This window comes from Erpetoichthys calabaricus, chromosome 1, assembly GCF_900747795.2.
Source record: "Erpetoichthys calabaricus chromosome 1, fErpCal1.3, whole genome shotgun sequence".
Classification (NCBI taxonomy): domain Eukaryota; kingdom Metazoa; phylum Chordata; class Cladistia; order Polypteriformes; family Polypteridae; genus Erpetoichthys; species Erpetoichthys calabaricus.
In genome coordinates, this window is record NC_041394.2 from 278838315 (window position 1) to 278861248 (window position 22934).

The window sequence follows — 22934 nt, forward strand, 5'->3', positions numbered from 1 at the left end:
ACAACGTGTAAATTCATTATTTGTATTGCCAGTTGTTTCTTCTGGGAAGTTAAGTGAATGACAATGATTGCAAATGACATTCATTAATCCCAATGAATTTTCCTCAATAGTGGACTCATTATTGAAGGCGTTGTCAGCCAACTGCCGTAAGCGTTTAGCAGGTGTCTGGCGTTGATGTCCGCGACGGGCATGTTTTGCTTGTGGCGTTTGAGTGCCGCGTTGTTGCATGTCCATTATTTGTGACGCGCTATTTTGGATTTTTAATTGATTCGCCTCCGCTTTGCCAAAAGTCCGTTTCAGTCTATGTCGTGCATTGTTTGTATCGAGCCTTGTCCGTTTTTGTATGTCGGTCAGTTGAGCTTTCTGCTTTTGGAGTCTTGCTTGCTTGTTTTCTGGCAGGTCATATGCGCGTTGTTCACGTCTGCGTTCATTTATTCTGTCTCTTCTCTCCCTTTTTTGAATGTCTGAGACGCGAGCTCTTTCTTTTGAAATCGTGCTTGTTTCGATGCAGTATTTTGAGACGCGCGCTGTATGCGTCTACGTTCATTGTGTCTGTCCATTTGGGCACATCTCTGTAACGGGGTTACTTGAGCTTTGCGTTTTTTGATCCGAGACATTTTTTCTCCCGGAGTTTCCGAAGCGCGTTGTATGCGCCCTCGTGTATTTTGTTGTTTCATTCGTGTTCGTGTGTTTGGTCCCGTTATCCGATCTGAATCGTTTTGTACCCGTGACCGTGTATTCATGACTTGTTTGTTCCTCAGCGTGTGAAATATGGATAAGTAATAAGGAGGATCGCACTCACTGTTAATATGGAGCCTTTTCTGCAGTTGAACGGTTAATAGTGCTTTATTGTAAGGAGATCCACCTATGCTGCCTAGTGTGAAGGTGTTGAGATGACGTATGTTTAATATGGACGTTTCCTTTAGATATGTGGCATTGGGTGTTACTTCTTATTGATGTGGGGGTGGGGTGGGTGAGGATTTTTGTGTTCCATGGGCTTGTTAAATCCCCCTCTTGGTGTGTGTCCCGTCCGGTGCCTGTGGGGGGGGGTGCCTTGTTGTTGTGCGCGAGCGTCTTCTTTTTTTTTGTGTGCTAGTTTCGTGTGCAGTGGGTTTCGTGCGGCGCCTGCGTTTGACTACTTTTTTCTGTGCCTTTTCCTTTTTTCTGTGCTCGCGCCGCCTCATTTCTTTGACTCCTTTTTTCTGTGCTCACTCCTTTTTTCTGTGGTCTTGTCCGCCTCTCGCGGCCCCTCATCCGCCTCTCGCGGCCCCTCATCCGCTTCTCGCGGCCCCTCATTTCTTGGGGCGCCTGCGCAGTTTGTCTTTTTGCGGCTACGGCCCATGGCCGGATGTCCCTGCGTCCATCCGGTTTAGCATTCTCGGTTAGTAATATGGAAGTGCCTCCTTGCAGCCCTGTGCATCATTTTGTAAAGAAACCTACTTAAGTATTTTTCTCCCCATAATTCAAAGACATAAGCTTACTATTTGACAACTGTCATGGCTACTTTTAAGTTTACTTTTTATTTGGTGATTGTTACTCGTGTACTGAAATTATTACTTTTACGTACATAGTTAATAACAATTCAGCATGCATCAACTAACAAAAATAAACAATCTATCCATTTGTTGAAACCACCAATAGATGATTGATGGTTGTCAGTGCATGTCCTAGCAGCATAATATACAAATAAGTGAACAAACATGAACAGGGTACCTGGCCTTCATAGAGCACATTAGTAAACACACTCACACTGGGGGACATTTGGGAGTTGCAAGTTTAAGTTGGTATATGTAAAGTAGACCAGAGTATCTGCTGCCAAAGTTACGTGAATACAAGAATACAAAGTACACCCCAGCATTTAATTGTATAATGATAGATGAAGATCTAGCTGTACTATACCAGATCTCTAAATTTTAGGCTTAGCTTTGAAGAAATAGTTGTGTTGTTTTTATGAGACCCTACTGGTATTTGACAGTAAACACAACTTCCTTTCTTCATAACAAGTTAAAACTTTTTTGTAACTGTTGTGTTCCACAGTTTTCGGTTTGAATATTCATATATGCTAAAATGTAAATTACATTTTTCTGATCAGTTCAGATTTTTATTAATTCGATTTTCATTTATAAAGTGATTTCTTGATTTGCTTGGTTTGTTTTACTAACCAATTTCTTCCCTCAAAATTCAAAATTTAATATTTCATTTCATCTTTTGAGTCTACATTATTAAGCATTCAAATTTCAATTTCTCATTTTCAGACCTGCATTGCAAAACATGAGTCCAATGGAATTGACATCATTATTGCCCTTATTCTAAATGACATTAACCCCCTTGCAAGATGCCGTATGGACCTTGTCCTGGAATTAAAGGTACAGCTTCGTACTTTTGGGTACACTTTAAAAACTAATTTGACTTTGTATGTTGTTATTTAGCTCTTACCATCTGTTAGAAAGAGACTGTAGTCTAATTAAGAAAGTCTTTTCTGAGTATCAATTATAGAGGTTCTTTTTTCCTGTAATAATCTTCCAAATTTGGGAAGATGATGTCTACTATCCCCTCTTCTTTTAACAACAGTCCATAAACATTTGGGAACTAAGGAGACTAGTTGCTGGACGTTTGGGTGAGGAATGTTGTCCCATTCATGTCTTATATAGGATTTTACCTTCTCAACAGTCCTGGGTCATCTTTGGTGTATTTTTCATTTCATGATGTGGCAAATGTTTTCAACTGATGAAAGGTCTGGACTGCAGGCACCAGGACTCTCCTACAGTGAAGCCATGCTGTTTTAACAGATGCAGTATGTGGTTTAGCATTGTCTTTCTGAAATATACAAGGCCTTTCCTGAAAAGTATGTTTTCAGGATGGGAGCATATGTTGCTCCAAAACCTGTATATACCTTTCAGCATAGATGGTACCTTTCCAGATGTGCAAGCTGTCATTTCCATAGGCACTAATGCCCCCCTATACCATCAACAAATGCAGGCTTTTGAACTGAGTGCTGATAACAGAGAAAGCGGTGTCCATGTTTTCCAAATTATCACGCTGTATCTTAATTTTAGCAAGAAAGTTCTATCTCATACTAATTTAACAGGGGTAAAAGACTATACCATTGTCTATGACTATGAAAGAAATTTAAATTAAGCAAACACTAACTCAAAACTTTAACTTTCTAAGATTAGCTCTTACAATTACACAAAATTAAAAATTAGAACTCACTGTTTTTATAAATGGAAATTATTCCAGGTTTCTTGTATTCATAATTGGGTTATGTAGGGTTATTTCCATTGAGTTCTGTCTATAAATAATCTTGACCATTGGTTTGTGTTTATACATTGTGTTTCATTAAATAAAATTTCAATCATTTTGAGTGAACAAGCAGCACCCCTTGCCTCTATCAAAAGAAATTCCAGAAGACCCAAGAAAGAAAGTTGGTGAAATATATCAGTCAGGAAAGGGTTACAATGCAATCTCTAAAACCCTGTGACTCCAGCAAACCACAGTGAAAGCTACCATCTCCAAATAGTGAAAACTTGCAACAGTGGTAAATCTGACCAGGAGTGGCTGGCCTAGCAAAATTACTCTAAGAATGCATAGAATACTCATTCAGGAAGTCACAAAAAGCCCAGACAGACATCTAAGGAACTGTAGGCCTCTCTCAGCTCAGTTAATCAGTATTCATGATTGAGTCGTGAGAAAGACACAGGGCAAAATTGGTGAGAGTATTGCAAGGAGAAAACCAGTGCCAAACAAGAAGAGCATTAAGGCGTGTCTAACATTTACCTAAAAAAAGCTTACACATGCTTTCAACAATAAGAACATCATTTCTCACAGTCAAACGTAGTGTTGGTAGTATCATGATATGGGGATGCTTTACTGCTTCAGGGCCTGGACAACTTGCTGTGATTGAGGGCCTCAGAAATTCAGGTCTCTACCAAAAAGTACTGAAGGAAAATTCTGGTCATCAGTCCGTAATCATAAGCTCAAGCACAGTTGGGTTATGCAGCAGGACAGCAATCTGAAACACAAGAGCAAGTCCACCTCTAAACGGCTTAATAGAAAAAAAAAAATCGGTCTAGTCAAAATCCTGACTTGGACCCTATTCTTTGTTATTATGTTAGAATCTTAAATGGGCAGTTCATAGTCAAAAACACTCCAGTGTGGTTGAATAAAAAAAAAAAATAATGAGTTGGCCATAATTTTCCTACAGCATTGCCAAAGACTTGTGTCCTCATTGCAGTTGTTGCTGCTGCTACAGGTGACACAACCAAGTATTAGGTTTGGGTTAGCGCAATTACTTTTTCATATGGGTTATAGGTGTTAGTGAACATTTTATCTTCATTAACTGGAATGGTCATTTAAAACTGTCTATTCTGTTTACTCCGGTGATCATCTGCATTATACTATCTTTGTTTGTAGATCGGATTGTGTGTGTGTGTGTGTATGTATATATATATATATATATATATATATATATATATATATATATATATATATATACACACACACACACACACCCACCCCACTGAATTTAATGCATATTGGTGTTGCTTTTATTTAGAACAATGCATCCAAGCTTTTACTTGCAATAATGGAGAGCAGGCATGATAATGAAAATGCTGAAAAGATTTTATCCAATATGAGGCCTCAAGAACTGGTAAGAAAAAGATCATATTCATTTATGCACATTCATAATCTATTGAACTATCCCTTTACTGTTCTATTCCATTTTATACTTGTACGAGAACATGTAATGTCACAGCATGTTTATCAAACAACTTTTTAGTATATTTGTCATGACTAAATTGTGTAACACCGTAAGCCCATATTTGTTCTTGGGTTTCAAACACAATGGATGAAAAAAAGTGCTCCCTGTCTGTGCCATGAAATTGCTTGCTGTGAAGTGGCACACTTTACATTTTTTGTAAAACTTTATCTGGGATTTATACAGTGTACCAAATACCAAAAAATCAAACCTAAAAGGTGCAGGTAGTATATTACTTCTTGTTCTGTTCCCCCTTTTCAAAGAATATGTGCTACATGCCTCCATGAAGTACTTCAATCAAAGTAAGCTCTTGGAGCATGTGAAACACCTTAGTAAAGATTTTACAGAATTGTAGGCACAAGTGAATGCTTATCTGTTGTTTGTGCTGCACCACCATTGTCAGAATTAATTCTTTTTTACTTCAAGCTTATTTTAGTGCTAATTTCCAAGTATTAAAGTACTTTCTCTTAATGTACGTTCAGATGAAAACCGACAAGTGACCTTTCTGTATTTTAATGAAAAGGGTGATTTACATTTCCTTTGTTTACATTTCTATTTTCTAAAAAAAAAAAAAAACTTGTAAAATGTATTTTTAAAATGTCCCAAGATGCATGAATGATAAAAGTAAATTTCACACAAAATGCAAATTATAATTTTTGTCATAATTTTGTGGTGGAAAGGTTGTGCATAACTCCAGAACTATTTACATTTCTAAGTTAACTTGACAGAAATATGTGTACTACTAATATGTATAATATGTAATCCTGTTATTAGCAGACGATTAAATATTCTGACGATAAAATATTTAATGATTTTTATTTAAGTAAGTGGAAGGCGCAACTGAGTCTCACCTTAGACTCTGAACTACATCCAGCTTACTTTTGAAGACAGTCATAATTATTAATTTACTATTAACATTTTTGGATAATAATACTCTGATTGTTTTTACATCTTTTGCTAAATAACAGGATTACAGTCATTGTGCAGACATTTTAAATCCATATGCTTAATTTTGAAATGAGAATACAGTTGCTTAATAGTGTAGAGTTTTGATAACAACATTTCACTGGTTAGTAGTTTTACTAAAATTGTTTATTCTTTATATGAGGAGGAAGCTCCTTTTGCATTTCCATAAAATTGTATATGTTCATTTTTTTGTTATTACAAAGTTCTCCTATTTTAGGCAAGCTTTAGATGAAATTAGTTAATATGCTGTCCCTTTGAATTCTTCTTCTGTTATGGTTAGATTACTATTACTATTTGTACCTATTATTAGCCTTGAAAAGATCACATTCTTCCTTAAAATTATATGGTTGATTAGCCATCAATGAATGGTAAGAAATAAGTTTTTTTTTTTTTTTTTTTTTTTTTTTTTTTGGCAACACAGGCGGAGGTAATCAAAAGTGCCTATAAACAAGGTGAGACTGATAAAGACTGTGCAGCTGACAAGATATCTCCTAAAGATGTCGGACACAATATTTTTATATTAGCTCATCAGGTATTTAAATTATGTTGCTGTTATTGCTTTTTTAACCTTCCTTGTTGCTGTTTCTTTGCTTAGCGTATGTGGTTTTCATAGTAGCCTGTTTCACTTCAGTCTGCTTGCTGTTCCTCATTTTTTAAATCTTGTGATTCCTAATTCCCTCTTGATACCATATAAACATTTTGAAGACATCAGTATTGATTTTTGTTACGTATTTTCTCAGTCCATCTCATTAAATAAAAGCACTTCTTAATCTTGTACACAACATGTTATTTACAGTATTTGTTAGCAGATGGGGCTTCTTCTCAGAAAATAGTGCAGCATGGCACAAAACATGGAGTGGTGAGCCTAGAGTATTGAATTTCTTCAGAATACTACAGAAGTTTCAAATTTGCATAACTCGTAGTACAGAAGTTTTATTCTCATATAATTCTTTATTATTATGTGTCAGAGATGAAAGTTTACACATTTTATAACCCAAAATTGTTTAATAATGGTTGCTTTCTTGGAGAGCCTTTTTGTATATTTTGAAAGAAAGTGTGCCTGAGCACTCACCTATACCTTCTGTGCCATACTGATTATTTATTTTTTAAAATATTATAATGTGATGATGGCATGAAAGAGAGGCAGTATGGAATGCATAGATTTATTCTTGTAACATATATTCGGCAATTATGAATAAATACAATTGTTGACAAATAAAATCATAATGTTGCTGTATGAAACAGCATGCACAATACAGTTTTCTACTAGCTAAAGACTTTGCTGAGAGCTCAGGTGTTAATTGTGTTACAGGTAAAAGGATACTACATTTACTGAAGGCCATGGTACATACTGTATTTTTGAAGCTCTATGATTTATGTTTTCTATGTGTATCGCGTACCCTATAGGAATTTTTTAAACCCCAAAGACAACAGCGCAACACCCCCTAATTCCCTTGTTTCTATGTTTTACCTTTGCTTCATATTATGCTTAAAAGATATTTATCTACATGGATTAAAATATATTACCCATGATCTCAGTAGAGGTATGCTTTATGGGAGAACTGTCATGAAGTCAGGGACTTAAAACTAACTGTGATGCAGTCTTCATTTGTATTTTATCAGCAGATTTCATCAAATGAACTCTGTTTTGCTCAATTTAGACATACCTTGTTTTGCAAGTTTCAGGTTCCTCCTTTTCTATTTTAACCCCAGTATCAGACAGTTATTTTGGTGTGCTTAGACTTTCAATTTTTGTAGCGGCTCTTGTAAAAGCCATTGTGGTAATGCTTCTTTGCCACGGCTGCATCCTCTACCCCCTCCTTGTGTGGTTTGGTTTACCAGCAGAACTCAGCATTCTCGTAAGTGTCTAGCCTGCTGTGCATAGAAAGAAACTCTTGTTTGTGGTCAGGAAGGTCAACTGCAGAGCAGCAACTAAAATTGAAATGATTTTTAAAAAGTTATTCTGCTAATTTCTTAAGAAAATTCTCTTGATAGGTAATATTTTTATTGTAAGGACTTGTAAAATAGCATTTAAAAAAACAAGATAGTTGTTAACCACATTTTTGAGGGTTTTTCAAAACAACAAATTTTTATAGCAATAATTTTGTCTGTGTTTTGGGTAACGTGAAATATTCTCAGTGTTGCTAAGTTGCAACGTTATCATTACAGAGTTCTCATTGTTAAGTTGGTGCATAGCACTGTTTTTAATGGATGCGTATCATAGCATTCTATAACTCACCTTATCCACCTCAGCACCACAGGGGCCAGTGCCTGTGCAAGCAGCAACTCTGTATGGTATCCACTCTATTGCAGGGTAAATGCATGTACACTCCTGCATGCACAATCATAGTTGGCCATTTTAGAATCCCTGGTCATCTTGACACACATACACAACCCTTTGAAGATGTAAGAAGAAAAACCACACACCACAGTAGTAGAATTAACTTCTTCACCACCTTGCTGCCCTTAATACAAGCACATGGTTAAAAAGACATGCATTAAACAGGATGAAAATGGGAAGATTAATATAAAAAATCGTATTTAACCGACAGGTCTTTGACAAAAAAAATGCAAACAGATTTCCTTTCTGCTCATCATTTCCATATCACACTATTGTACATGTAAAATATGTTTACATAAAATTGGTAAAGTGTTTCCAAAATAATAATAATAATTTTATTTTATAGCACCTTTCCCATGCTCAAGGTGCTTCACAGAGTCTCAGAAAGAACAGCAGGGTATATGTAACATTGGATACAAATGTTTTCTGCATAGAACATTAAAACAGAAATATACAGGATATACAAAGCATTATAAATAAAATAAAAGACAATAAACTAGTGTAAGATACTAAGCTCAATACTAGAAGAAATGCCTGAACAAATAACATAATGTGTGACACACACAGACACAGTACCCTGAGCATATGAGGAGAGAGAGAAACCGAAAGAAGGAACAGAATGTTAGGTTAAGTTAAAAGCCTTCCTGAACAGATGAGTATTAATTTGTTTCTTAAAAGAATGAATTGAGTCAACAGATCTAATTAATCTGATCTTATTAACGGAATTTTATATTTGATCCTGTAAGATATGTGGAGCCAGTTAAGGCGAATCAGCATGAGTGTTATATGTTCGCTGCTGCTAGTTTGTGTAAGGACCCTTGCAGCACTATTATGAGTTAACTGTATCTGTGATATAAGATTTGAAGCAATACCTGCAAGTAGGGAGTTACAATAATCGATGCGGGATGTGGTAAAACCTGGGACAAGTTTCTCTGCATTAGAAAAGGAAAGGAATGAGCGAACATAGGATATGTTACAGAAGTGGTAGTAAAAGTTTCTTAATGTGGTTTATGTGGGTGGAATAAGAAAAGGAGGAATGAAAAATGACACCAAGATTCTTTGCATTAGAAGGTCTGATGAGAACATTATCAAGAATGATTGAAAAGAACGCATTTTCTTAAGTTGCGTTTTAATGCAAATTTGCAGGAGTTCCATTTTGTTGCAATTTAATTTTAAAGTGTTTTCTGCTCCTTCCAGGTTTTAATTTCAAGTTGTGAGCTAAGAGATCTCCAATGAAGTTTCACTTTAACATTGAAATAGAGTTGAGTATCATCTGCATAAAAATGACAACACAGTCCAAAACAACACATAATATGACCAAGGGAAAGCATATAGATACAGAAGAGCAGAGGGCCAAGGATAGTAGAATGTCATATCTGACAGTGTCAAATGCTGCTCTAAGGTCTAACAAAATTAATTTGCTGGTTTGTCCAGAGTCTGCTGCCATAAGTAAATCATCGGGAACCCAAAGCAGAGCAATTTCACAGCTGTGCTGCTCTCCGAAACCAGACTGAAAAGGATTACATCAGTGTACAGTATTAGTAGTTAAGTAACTGGTGAGTTGGAAGACTACAACATGCTCAAGAACTTTTGACAGAAAAGGTAACTGAGAAATAGGCCTAAAATAGTTAAAATTGTCAGTATCAAGACCAGACCTTGGGTAACAGAAATTATTTTTAAAGTGGCTGGCACAAAGTCATCCTCAAGGGATGTATTTATTATTGTTGTTACAATCGGGATTATGGCATGAAGGCAGGATTTAAGAAGTGGGTTGCGGGGGTGATGTATAGTACCCAAGTAGTCTGCCTCATCTTGCAAAGCAGGCCATTAACAAATGCAGATGTCACTGATGAAAATTTAGAAAGGGAGCTAGAAGAATTGGGAAGACATGGAAAAATAGAAATGGGTGATGGATTTATGTTAGTTTAATTATTTACATTTTTAATTTTATTATGGAAAAAGAGAAGGAATTTTTCCCAAGCTTCAATAGAGGAGGTAATTGGTCCAGATGCAGATTGATGTAGTTTATTAACTACAGAGAACAAAACCCTCAGGTTTTCATAGCCACTTTCTATTATTCTGCCATAATACGTGTTCTTGACTGCAGTTAGTGCATCTCTGTAAGCCCTTTGATGGATAGGGAAAGCACGGATGTACACAGTGAGGCCAGTCTTATGTGACATTCTCTCAAGGCATCGGCCAGTTGCTTTCATAGACCGTAGTCCTCACTTTGTCCAATACCTTCCATCTTATCTGTACTATTCAAGACACAGAAAAATGGAAACCCTGGACAATATCATTGGGATACACACAGCACATTGAGCTAGTGACACCTATGTCATACAGACTCACTCAAGACTTACTCCCAGAAAAGATATCAAACAAACAAAATAACAACCATGTTCAGTTCAGACTGATGGTAGTATTAATTAATACAGCAGTATTAATTTTTTAACATACAGTAACGGTCATTAGCACTTATTCCATGCATTGTTATTTCTCAAATGCATGGTCAGTGAATAGCTGTCAGATGTCTCATTCAAACTTTGCAGTCCTGCAAATTAGTTTTGAATCTCAGAACAATAAAGGTTATGGCAAAATATTTATTCAAAATATATATTTTACCCACGGCTTCTGTACAGAAATGCTGGGTAGCAAACAACACTGACTTGGGTGCTATGAAGTGTAATTTTAGGAGTCGTAGGGGCATTTTCCACAAAAATATCTATGCCATTTTTGTGGGGTTCTGTACAGTATCAGTACTTATCCATATTATCAGTAATTTGAATTTTAGGGATTACACAAATAATGTGATGAATAAGTATATGGGATATTGCCCAGAATGTCAGGGAGGTTTAGTAGTTACAGATATGAATACTTTAGAGAAGTTGTATAAGCAGTGGCAAATTAAGTTTCAGAGAGAATTTAAATTGTCTGAGCAGTCTGTTTTAAATTTTCTCTTGTTGTATCTTTTGCTTTTTGTTTACTGGACACCTGTCTCCTTTGTGATGCCATGCCTTCAGTTTAGTATTCTTTAACTTTGTGCCCTCCACCCTTTTAGTAGTGTTAACGTATTTTAGTGTTTTCAGTAGCTTGACAAACGGCAAACTAAAGATAGATGGTGCCCAGCTATAATGATTGTCATTTGCTGTATCTCTGTTTAGACAGTTTTAAGTATCCCTTTCTCACTTTTTCCTCCTAGATGTGCAAACCAAAAAGTTTGCTACTAATATTCACCATTTTTTGAGTCTTATATTTCCTTCTTTCATTGTCTGCCAGCTGACTGTTTTTGGGCGCTATTGTCCATTCAGGCACTAACACCATTTGTATCATGTTATTTAAAACAACTAGTAACATAGCTCACACATTTTGTAGTGATTTGACATAGGCTTCAGTATTGGGAGAATATTAATGTTCTTCCCTGTGTGAAATGAAGTATATTGTATTCTTTTAGTGAGGTGTTTTCAGCAGATAATTAGTGATACGCTGTACCCACATAGGCATTGCAGAAAAAAAATTCCAAAGTTGCAAAATACATGCAGGAGTCTATAAAAACCTAAGAATGTGTCGCTAGACAAACCATTTGCAAACAAACCTGCTGTGCATTTTTTGTTTTTCTAGTAAAAGCAGCCGTCCAAATTTTCATTTTCTTTTAGTCTTATATAACAAAACTTGTTCATCAATTGCATTAAATTATTGTTTCATTTCATCCATTTCAATGTAGAAATACTACTATATTAGTAAAGTTAACACTAGAATTACCAGAGCCAACGAAAAAACTCGTAAATCCGGCTCACCTTAAATCCCTTGCACCTCTCCGTCAGCCTCTTTTGTCTTCTAAATGTGTCAATAAGCCCAAGCGGCCTGCTATACCATCCCCCACCTCAGAATGGACAAGAAGTTCTCCCAGTTCATGCCTTGATTAATTATCTGGGAGTGAGCTACCCAGAATTGTAAGGGGAAATAATTTGATGTGTTTTATGTCTACAGCAAGCTATGTAAAATATAGTAGTTTTTCTACATTGAAATGGATGAAATGAAACAATATATCGTTTAAATCAGAAATGTTTTTCATGTTTTAGTAATAAATAACAAAATGTAGACATGAACTGTATAATGTGTGAAGGCAAATGGCCAAATATCAAATAAACACTTTCACAAAAGGTACAAGTACACTATGACAGCTTCCGTGGTGTAGAGGTAAGATCCGCTGACTTATAATCCAGAGATCTTGAGTTGAAACTGGCTCCCCTGGCAAGTTTACCGTTTTGAGTAGTGAGCTGCTCTTAAGCTGGACTTGACAGCAATCAACGCACATGTACTGTACAAGGCATGCACGGGGGCCACTGAGAAAAGAAGAGTGTTCATGGCTCACATTGCAGAGGAGCTTCGTCATCACTTCTTACAAGAAAAGGCGATGGATAAAGCAAAAGAGGATACAACATCGACAAGCTTCTGTTCCAAGACCGCCGCTTCCCCCAGCCCCTTCAGTGTAATAGTAACCACAGCACAGAGAGAAGTGTGTACATTGCAGCAGATACACATGTCGTAAACATAGAAAGGACGGTCCTTGGGTGTGTAAGAACTGTTTGAGTCTGATGATTGCATATAGTGCGGAACTGACCTCTCTGTACTATTCTTTCCTCTGCATGTCCTGGAGTACAAAAGAAACAGTACTGTGCACCAAAAAGTGGACACTGACAAGATGGAAAAAAAAAAATGCGGTCACTGATTATAAGCGCAAGAAGGCGTGCGAATGAATATGAATAATGTTTCATCAATGCCACAATGTTTTCTGAAATGTACTATACAGGTCATAAAATGAGTTATTCCAAATATCATATATACCCATGTCTCTGACATCGTGGCCCATAAGGTGCATACTAATTCAGCGTGAGCAGGAATACTCAATAAAACTGAATTAAAAAAAATTCAAGTGACGGTGAGATACGAAGAAGGCAGATTCACCAGCGTTTGTGTGTCAGCTTTTATACCTCCAGATCAGAGAATTTCCATTGTCTCAAAACACCACTCACATCTACAGTTATTCCCAGTTTCAGATAAAAAGTAACCGTGTCAGATCTGGGGGGGTGGTGGTGGTGTTGTATTATTATCGTGACTGAAAAAAAAAAACGCTAACTTTTACAAGTACTATAAATTTACACCGGCTGTTACAGACACAAATCAAATGTATGTTTTTATTGTATAATATTAACAATAACAGCAGCTCACTACTCGAAACGGTAAACTTACCAGGGAGCCGGTTTCGAACCCACAACCTCCGGATTATAAGTCAGCGGATCTTACCGCTACACAATAGAAGCTGTCGTAGTGTACTTGTACCTTTTGTGAAAGTGTTTATTTGATATTTGGCCATCAGCCTTCACACATACAGTCCATGTCTACATTTTGTTATTTATTACATGAAAAATGTTTGTTTTAACGACGTATTTACGTAGCTTGTTGTAGACACAAAACACACATCAAATTATTTTCCTTTACATTTCTGGGTAGCTCACTCCCAGGTAATCAATCAAGGCAGGAACTTGGAGAACTTCTTGCCCGTTCTGAGGTGATGGGGGTGGGGGGGATCGTATAGCAGGCTGCTTGCTGCTTGGGCTTATCGTAGGCTCTGGTAATTCTAGTGTTAATAATACAACAACTTGTAAAAAAAATCTTACTGTGGCACAGCAGAGATCTAAAAAATAAAACATTTATTCAAATTTTATCAACATTTAATCAGTTTAATTAACTTAAATTGATATGTGATGACAAATAATAGTAATTAATATAGAGCTATATGTATTAGGAAGCAAAAATCTTGAAATTATTTTAATTTTATTGATTTTATATGAAGAAAACAACTTTCCATACAATCATGTCAAACTTAACAAACCATAATTAAGCCCCCACCCAAGAGAAAGGGAGGGGAGACTACAACATGAGCAAATCTTTAAAAACAGCAAAGAAATTGAATGTATTTTTCCCAGATATAAATGCTTATTCTAAGATTTGATTACCGTATTTTTCACTCCATAAGACACATATTGCGTCACAGATCTTGATGTGTATTACCTGACCTGACTCAGATGATGACGAAGGTTCTACATCGGAGAAAGAATGCACGTCACACTTTTGCTGTAGATGTACTTTGTATGTGTGTACGGGTAGCTCTGCAGTCTACTTGTGACTTTATGGTGTGAGAAGTAAATAAATCAAGGTAAATAGGTAAATAACATTCGATCTGGCTCTTATATACAAAGTACAGCGACGGCAACTTTGACCTGCAGCTGTAGACTCTTCAGTACGCGAGCGACTCTCCACCCTCGTGTTTAGATCTGGATGGTGTATGTGCCCAAAAAAGAAGTCTAATTGCATTCTTATACCATTGCTCGCATACTGACGTGTCAGCAGGCATTTTTCATGGCATTACACATGTAATTTGTGATCATGCCCTTGTTGATCAAGCACAGGAAGCTCTACAGTCTACTTGTGACTTTACGCTGTAGAAAGATAAGTAAATACATCAAGGTAAATAACATTCGATATGGCTTTTATATACGTAACATATAAATGTTTCTTATGTAAAGACCATCACAAAACATAATCACAAACAAGACTTTGCATGATACTTTGGCGAGCTCTCTAAGACATGCTGTTTCGTTAAAGGACAGGTGTGGGGCAGACTGACTGGCAGGATGACACCCGACCTCTTGGTGCATCCAAACAGTGCCATCTTTCGCCTTTACGCCTGGTGCAGCTGCGTTGTTCTTATATGTGAATGGACGTTTCTCGCGGGGAGGGATTCTGTTCTCTTCTCCGATGTAGAACCCTCGTCCTCATCTGAGTTCACCCCTGTTATAGCACGTTTTTATTTGAAAACAGCAGTGTCAGATCAGGGTGAGCATGAACATGACTGAGAGACTAAAACCGAATAAAAAAAAAAAACACTGACCTTTACAAGTACCATACATTTACACCTGCTGTTACAGACTCAAATCAAATGCATGTTTTTATTGTATAATAGTAACAATAAGAGCAGCTCAGTACTCAAAACATTAATTTTGGGACGCGTGAAGGCTTGAACCGGCGACCATTTGAGTAGGAGTCAGCAGTTCTTACCGCTGTACTACCAAAGAAGTCACCACAACAAACCACACTAACCCAGTTTCTTTTTCTTCTGTAATATCATTAAATAAAAGGGCACTTGTTCTGTTATATTTATACCTTTTGTGAAAGTGCTTATTTGATATTTGGACTTCAGTCTTCACACATTATACACTTCATGTCAACATTTTGTTGTTAGTACTAAAACATGAAAAAGTTTGTCTTTTAGGTATGTGTTCAACATTTCTTGCATTTCCTGTCATCCTACACTAACATAGATCTTTGTAGACACGGAACACATGTGAAATGCATGTTTTCCAAATAACTATATATTTTTAGCCTATACAGCTCTAGGTACTACCTCACTCCCTGATAAACAAGGTTTGATCTGGGAGAGCGATTTTTGCCATTTTTGTAGTGGTGAGAGGATGGGATAGCAGGCTGCATGCTGCTTGGGCTTATCAACACATTTATAAGACAAAAGAGGCTGAATGGAGAGGTACAAACAGATTTAAGGTGAGCCGGGTTTACGAGTTGTTTCGTAGGCTTTGGTAATTCTAGTGTTAAACTGAGTAGAATATAAAGAATTTATAGTACTCTCTAAATGTGTGCGGTATATTTTTATGGTCAATGATTTTATCTCTGTCTGTGTTGGTAATTTCTGCTATTGTGTTGTGAACTTTCTGCTTTTGGATTTGTTGGGCTGAGATGTTGTTGGCATTCTCTCCATGTTCATAATAATGATGTTGTGATTTAAAGATGAGCTCTTCCATTTTCTTAGGTTGTCGAGTGGTTAAATTCTGTTTGCAAAACCTGTCTTTGCTTCATTTGGAGACCTGGCATATTGTTATTCTGTTTTGGTAATTTCATTGGTTAGCTCTGATGCCTTCTTGGTTTCCAATTAATTTTTGTGTGAAAGACATGAAATAATCTTTCCTGTTAAAAAAAAGGCCTTCAGAGTTTCCCATAGTTTTCCTGCAGAGACCTCTGAGCATGCATTTGTCTCTAAAAAGTAATTTGGTTGGAAATGAATTCTGTACGTATCTAATCAGATAATGACAGGGGAATTAAAACGCCAACTACAAGATGAATGTGTAGTGTGTAGTGATTTAAGCTCCATGATCAGAGGGGTGTGATTATAGATAACAATAGCATCATACTTGAAAGATTTGATAGTGGGCAATAAATTACTATCAGTAAAAAATGAATCAGTTCTTGAGTAACTGTGATGTACTGGTGAGAAGGAATATGCTCTTGAGTTTGGATTTAAAAATCTCCATGGGTCTAACAAGTTATGATCCATTAAATACTGTGTGATTGTTTTTACGATGTTAGATGTTATCACCCTGGTAGCTGAAGACCTATCTATGTCTGGATTTAAAACACAATGTCTCAGACCATTATAATTTTATGAGTGTTTTCTTTAGGAATAGAGGCAAATACATTATGGATGAAATCTATGTCATCCACTATTTATCAAAATTACTTTAGATTGAAATACATTATCCATCACCACGGCATATCACCCTTCAAGAACAAATACTGAATGAATTCTAAAGCTATATTGCTTGGATGTGCTGTAAGTATTGTGATGTAAGTGATTTTTTTTTTTTTTTTTGAGAACTGCAGCAGGGAATTGCATTCATACTTTATTTTGCAAAATTAAAACTTAATTATAGTGCAATTGTAATCATCACACTATAGCATACAACACTAGTTTCTAATATGCAATTAAATGATTTCCCTTAGTTACACAATGATAAAATTCTGCAGTGTAGTAAGTGGTGAACATGACACTGAAAATAAGTCATGAAATAAGTGTCACTTCTTAGAAACAGATTAGCATCTTCCTGCACTAGAGATCCAGTTGTAGATGTTGGTCCAGCTGCTGTTTCTCTCTCTGTTAACTATATAGATTGTTTTCATTTCTTTGTGGACTTTCTCCAGGTCATTCTCATTTCCTAAGAAAGGTTAATAGGTTTTAGGTTAATTGACAACTCTAAATTGGCCTGGAATTGCTGTATATTTGAGTGTACCCTGACATACACACTAATACCAGACCAATTCAGCTCTGTGTACTCCAAATGGTTTAGAAAAATGGCTGGCCAAGCATTAGAATCACTCCCACTAACCCCCACTTTTATAATGCCGCATCAGACATCAGAAGTGAGGAATAACACTGCAACACCCCAAAGACATGCATGTTACTTTACGTGCTGAGTCTAAATTGGCTGTAAATAAATCAACAATGATTTAAGTTTGAGTGTGCCCTGTTGTGTGCCAGTTCTGTTCTGCTGCTGTTACTGACATTACTAAACACTGTTTCACGGATGTGAACTGCTGCCTGTCTTCAGCTGACAACTAAAAATAAAGAAAAAATGGCATACTCAAAAATACTCAAATGAAAAAAGCAAAGAAACATAAAAAATACCTGAATGCTGTTGGCGCTCCAGTTTATTCAGTTAGGTAAAAACCACTATAAACTCACTAGAAAAGGACAGGCAGTGTTTTACACACAGCAGGATTTCATGAAAACACGTGAAATAGCACATAGCGGATGTTATTGAGCTGTGAGTGAACAATAGCAGTGGATATCAGCTCATTTGCAAGGTTTTCACAGACACAACATACCCTGATTGATTACACACAGTAAACTTTGTTAAAATGGTACTGAAAAATGTCACTTATCAGCTGTTTATTCAGTCGCTTGGTGTGCACTATTTGTTCTGCTACCAATAAATTCTTCAACGGCAGCTCATCAACAAAGAAATGTGGAAAAACAGATTTAGTAAAATTAATAATAGTAATAATTATGATTAACAATCCATTACCTGAAACCCAATAACTCTGTACCCATGTGAATGAAATAGTTTTAAGTTCTGCCCCATTAAATTTTAGGTGTATCTCATTTTAATAGCATGTATCATTATCCCATACATTACATGCACAGTTGATCAATGCAGATTACAACTGATCCAATGTTTTTAAAAACTTGTAGAAAGCATTAAATGGTAATCTTTATCTGCTGTGCCCCATTGCAAAATGAACACTTGGTAGTTAAAATGGTGCACAGTGTCTTTAATAAGCCTATCAGGCAGTTTTCTGTAGCACGTTCCTATCTACTGTACCCCTCTATCCCTTCCACCAGAGGGGACACTTATTTCCACAGCTGAGCTTTTGCTGTAGAAATATGTGCCAAATGAACACTGTATAGCTACAACTGTTTAAAATGTACTTTAAAAGACTATAGACAGGTCAGGTCAGAAAGGTAAGGTAAGAAATTGAAAGATTAATATTTAACACATTTTATTATTATCTAAATCAAAGCTATTGGCTCCTTATTTTTTTCTATTGGGAGTAACAGGCTCTTTGAGGTGAATTTTTGTCTGGAGCACTGAAATTTTCTATGTGGTTAAGTCTAGGCTTTGGCAAGTCCACACAGGGACAGTCAGAGACTTGTCCTGAAGCCACTTCCAACATTGTCTTGGCTATATTCCTCAGGCCATTATCATAGTTAACCGTGGTCCCTGTCTGGGGTCATGTGCACTCTGGAGCAGGTTTTCTTCAAGGACCTCTCTGTATTTGACTGCATTCATTCTTCCCTCAATTCTGACCTTTCTCCATTTCCCGAGCATTTAGAAGCACCCCCATAGCATGCAGCTACCACCACCGTATCTCATCATAAGGATCGTATTTTTCAGGTGATGGTCAATGCCTGGTCTTCGCCAGACATCATGTTTGGATTTCTGTCCAGAGAGTTCAGTTTTTGTCTCATCTGACCAGAGAATCTTTTTCCTCATGCTCTCAGAGTCCTTTAAATGCAATTTTTAAAGTCTTTTACTCAAGATTGCCTTCCGTCTAAAGACTCTTGAGATGGTCGTCCCTTGGACAGATTCTCCCATCTCAGCAGAAGACTTCTGAAGCCCTGTTAGAGTAACCATTAAGTTCTTGGTCAATTCCCTTACCTAGGGTCTTGTTTCTTGGATGGCAAACTCTAGGAAGAGTCTTGGTAATTACAACTTCATCCAGTTCTCAGTTATTGTGGTCACTGTGCTCCCGTGAACACTCAAAGGTTTAGGAATGGTTTTATACCCTAATCTAGACCTCACCACAGTTTTAGCGCAGATGTCTATGAAGAGTTACAGACTTCATGGCTTGTTTTTTTTTCCTGACATGTAGTGTGAATTGTGGGGTCTTATATACTGTACATGGGTGTGTGCCTTTCTAAACTATGTCCAGTCATTTTAGTTTGCCACAGGTAAACTGTAATCAATTTGTAGACACATCTCAAGGTAATTTAACGGAAACCGTATGCACTGGAGCACATTTAGGAGTGCCACAGCAAAGGGTGTGAATTACACACAGGTCTTTTGTTTATATATGTCTATGTGTATGAGACAGTCTGCTCTGCTCACGCTAAATGTTGCATGCATGCACTTTTAAATTTTTTCATTGCTTGCATGTACCCCAGTTCTTACTACGAAAGACGTGTGTGTGTGCGTGTATATATGTATGTATGGTGCAGTCTGTTCTGCTCACACTCAGCCATAGCCATGGGAGTTGGTGTGAATTCTATGGAAGATATAGAAACTTATACAAATAATGACTTGCGCTTGCTGAGATGGTGCATATATGCACTTCTAAATTTTTTCAGCACTGGCATGAACCTTACTTCTCATTAAACCCAAGCAAACAAACTCAGATTTGTGGTACACGCACGTTGTATGTTCGCACAACAAGCTACCATACGTTTGACTGAGACGGGTTCCGGCCTATCCCCCTCAATTTGTGCCATAGCTGTACTTGACTACACATCCATCTGGGACAAGATATGACCTATCCCAACCTAATTAGCTAACGTCTCCAAGTTCACCAATATAATAAAACTGCTAGGGAGAATTCAGGTTGTTTTTTGTCCCGAAGACCACACACAGCTAGTAATTACATAAATGATAGATTTCACTTTTTGATTTTTAACAGGTTTGCAAATAGTACTGAAAACATGTTTTTCACTACATCATACATTAGTGTAGATTGATGGGCAAAAATGGCAAATTTTAAAAATTTAAACTACTACACAATAAAATGAAGGGGTCTGAATACTTTCATATATATATATATATATATATATATATATATATATATATATTATTTATTATGATGTATCTTATTTGGTCCTCATCGGTCAGTGTGTTCCAAACTTCAGTACAGTAAAATGATTTTTTTTTTTTTTAAAAAAACGGGACAAGTATACAAATGTCTGGGACAAAAGATATCAGGAAAGGGCTATCACTTCTTATTTGTTGCCATAACATTTCACTTCCTAATCTGGAATCAAAGATGTATAGCATTTTTTTTTTATTTTATTTTTTTTTATTATTCCATGAACGCTCAAATTGTCTATATTTCAATTTCCCTTATACTATAATAAGGAGAGTGGAGGCTTTATGTTTCACTACTTCTGTTGTTAAATTACTTTCAAGACATTTAATTTTTGTTGCTAGTTGTTTTCTGGGATTTGGAATTTTTGGCCATCTCTCTGTAAGGTTGAGTGTTAATAATTTTTTTAATTATTGTTTGAAATTTAACTATATTTAAATGAATAATGCATTTTGGATTTAGTTCTGCTTTGCACTCTCTGGATAACCACTATTTTTCCATACTGTTGACTGAAATATATAAAAGTGAAAAATGAATAGATTTAAAATATCATTCGATTTTATTTTACTTTTGGTGGTTTATGGTGACCATGCATTTTATAATCAGTTGTCCTACAGTATGTTAAATTTGATTTTTTGTAGTTGGCTCGTCACAACAAGGAGTTACAGAAACGTCTGAAGCCATCATCTGAACCATATTGTAATGAAGATGATGCTTTAAGCTATTATGCCAACCATACTGCTCAGATTGAGGTAAGATGTTACTGATGCCATGTGTTTTTTTTTCTGTTGTTATTATTATGTTTCTTAGTTTTTTTTCCTGCTCATATAAAAATATGTGAATTTTCTTCTGTATACTGTAGAATCCCTGTAAATTATTTTTTTCTGATTCTTTAATTGAAGAATTTAAGGTAGCTCTTTCAGACCAAGCTTATATTTAACAGACATTGTAGCTGAATGTCTCATATAATAGACATTGTAGCTGATTGTCTTAGTGCACTATTCAGCCAAAGTCAAAAATCTGTTTTCAAAAGAAGCATTATAATGGATTCAGAGAGGCAGAACAGATATAAACAGGTTTACACATCCTAACGATGGTTTCCTTATCTGTGTTTGTACATCAAAGACTTAAATTATATTGCTGTCATACAGGACATGCTGTTGATGCCAGTTTATTTCTTTACACCGTTAATTCAGTGCCTTTGTTGTTAATTTATTCTCCCATGTATTCCCTGACTTTGATTAGCATACACTGTCTGTTTAAAATTTCCTTCCAAAAGTAAGACGAAACCATTGTTTATTATGAGTATAATATGGGTCCTTCTCCTAAATCATCAAAGAACTATTTTTATATCATCCTTATTTATTCTTATTTCCTTAAATTCATAAATACTCAGTTATTTCTATTAAGTGTTGTAATATATAACACTTTTATATTATTGACAGTACTTTCTGCTACATTAAGTGTAGAATTTATTTTGCCATATATGTGATTGCTTTCGGTACTCAGCAGTGATACATATGTGACATTTGTCTGTATGCATGCCTTCCTGTATATGTTTCATAGTTTTGAAAACTGGTTGATGTAGGATATAGCCTGTACTGTATCCTGGGAAATCTAGTTTCAGTAGTATACAGATTTGGAGATGTGAATTTGCCTCATAATATTTTTTTTTATTTAATCATTGATGATTGTTTACAGTGTCATTTCCAATCTTCTAATAAAGTTACTTCTAGAACCTGACCATTGACATTGAAAATATGTTGGAAACATGATTACTAATAAAAAGTTGCAAACGGTTTTACCAGTACTTTCATTAGTAATTGAAGATTAGACTAAATATATGTAGTAGTCCCTGCGCTTTAAATTCAACTAGAACTAAAAACAATAGTCAAACGCATAGAATTTTTAACATACAAAACACAAGAAAAAAAATGTTGAATTTGAAATGTAATCATTGCACAGCAAGATATATGCAATCTAATCAACAAATATAGGCATGCTTGATGTAATTTCACAGCATTATTTTGTTGTTTAATCCCATTATTGCATCATTCTAAGAAAGTTATCGTTTTGCTTTTATATTGCAACAAACCTGTCTGTTATTACTCATATTCACACATTGTCTTTACTACTGCTTTAATTCCCAATGTATTCACGGATGACATTTACCAAAGTTGCCAATGCACTTCTCCAACCACATTTTTAGTGCATTCATTCAGCAGAAGACCGCCATTTTCCTTATTTGAATAACTAACAATAAAAATACCAATGGTAGACAGTTATACCAGCATTGATCAGAGTAGTTGAGAGATAAAAGTAGTGATCAAAATTTCAGGCACATACTGTGTGTATCTTCAATGCATCATATTAGCAAGCAGGCCTGAAATTATAGAAATACTAGGGGGCTTTTGCAAAATAACCAATAAATGCATGTGAGGTAAACTCTGTTTTTGAAATTTTCTTGACTTAAACTTCAAAGCCTTACAATATTTACATACTTCTGACATATCACCTATGTCCATATACCCTAAGTTCTTGTCTATAAGCCGGACTCATGTATTAGCCAGAGACCAAAAATCATACGAATTTTTAAAATAA

General features: G+C 36.0%; 1 protein-coding gene across 4 annotated transcripts in view; it reads left to right on the forward strand.

Moving 5' to 3' along the window:
- itpr2 (inositol 1,4,5-trisphosphate receptor, type 2) overlaps window positions 1-22934 on the forward strand; it is a 1448083-nt gene that overhangs the window by 451850 nt on the left and 973299 nt on the right. For all 4 annotated transcript variants that reach the window (XR_007935422.1, XM_051929951.1, XM_051929945.1 and 1 more), the window contains 4 exons: window positions 2256-2366; window positions 4556-4651; window positions 6147-6257; window positions 20975-21085. Coding sequence is in view for 3 of the 4 variants with exons in the window: in XM_051929951.1 (XP_051785911.1) it covers window positions 2256-2366; window positions 4556-4651; window positions 6147-6257; window positions 20975-21085 (429 nt within the window). In the remaining variant the exon portion in view is untranslated. The remainder of the gene's footprint in view (window positions 1-2255; window positions 2367-4555; window positions 4652-6146; window positions 6258-20974; window positions 21086-22934) is intronic.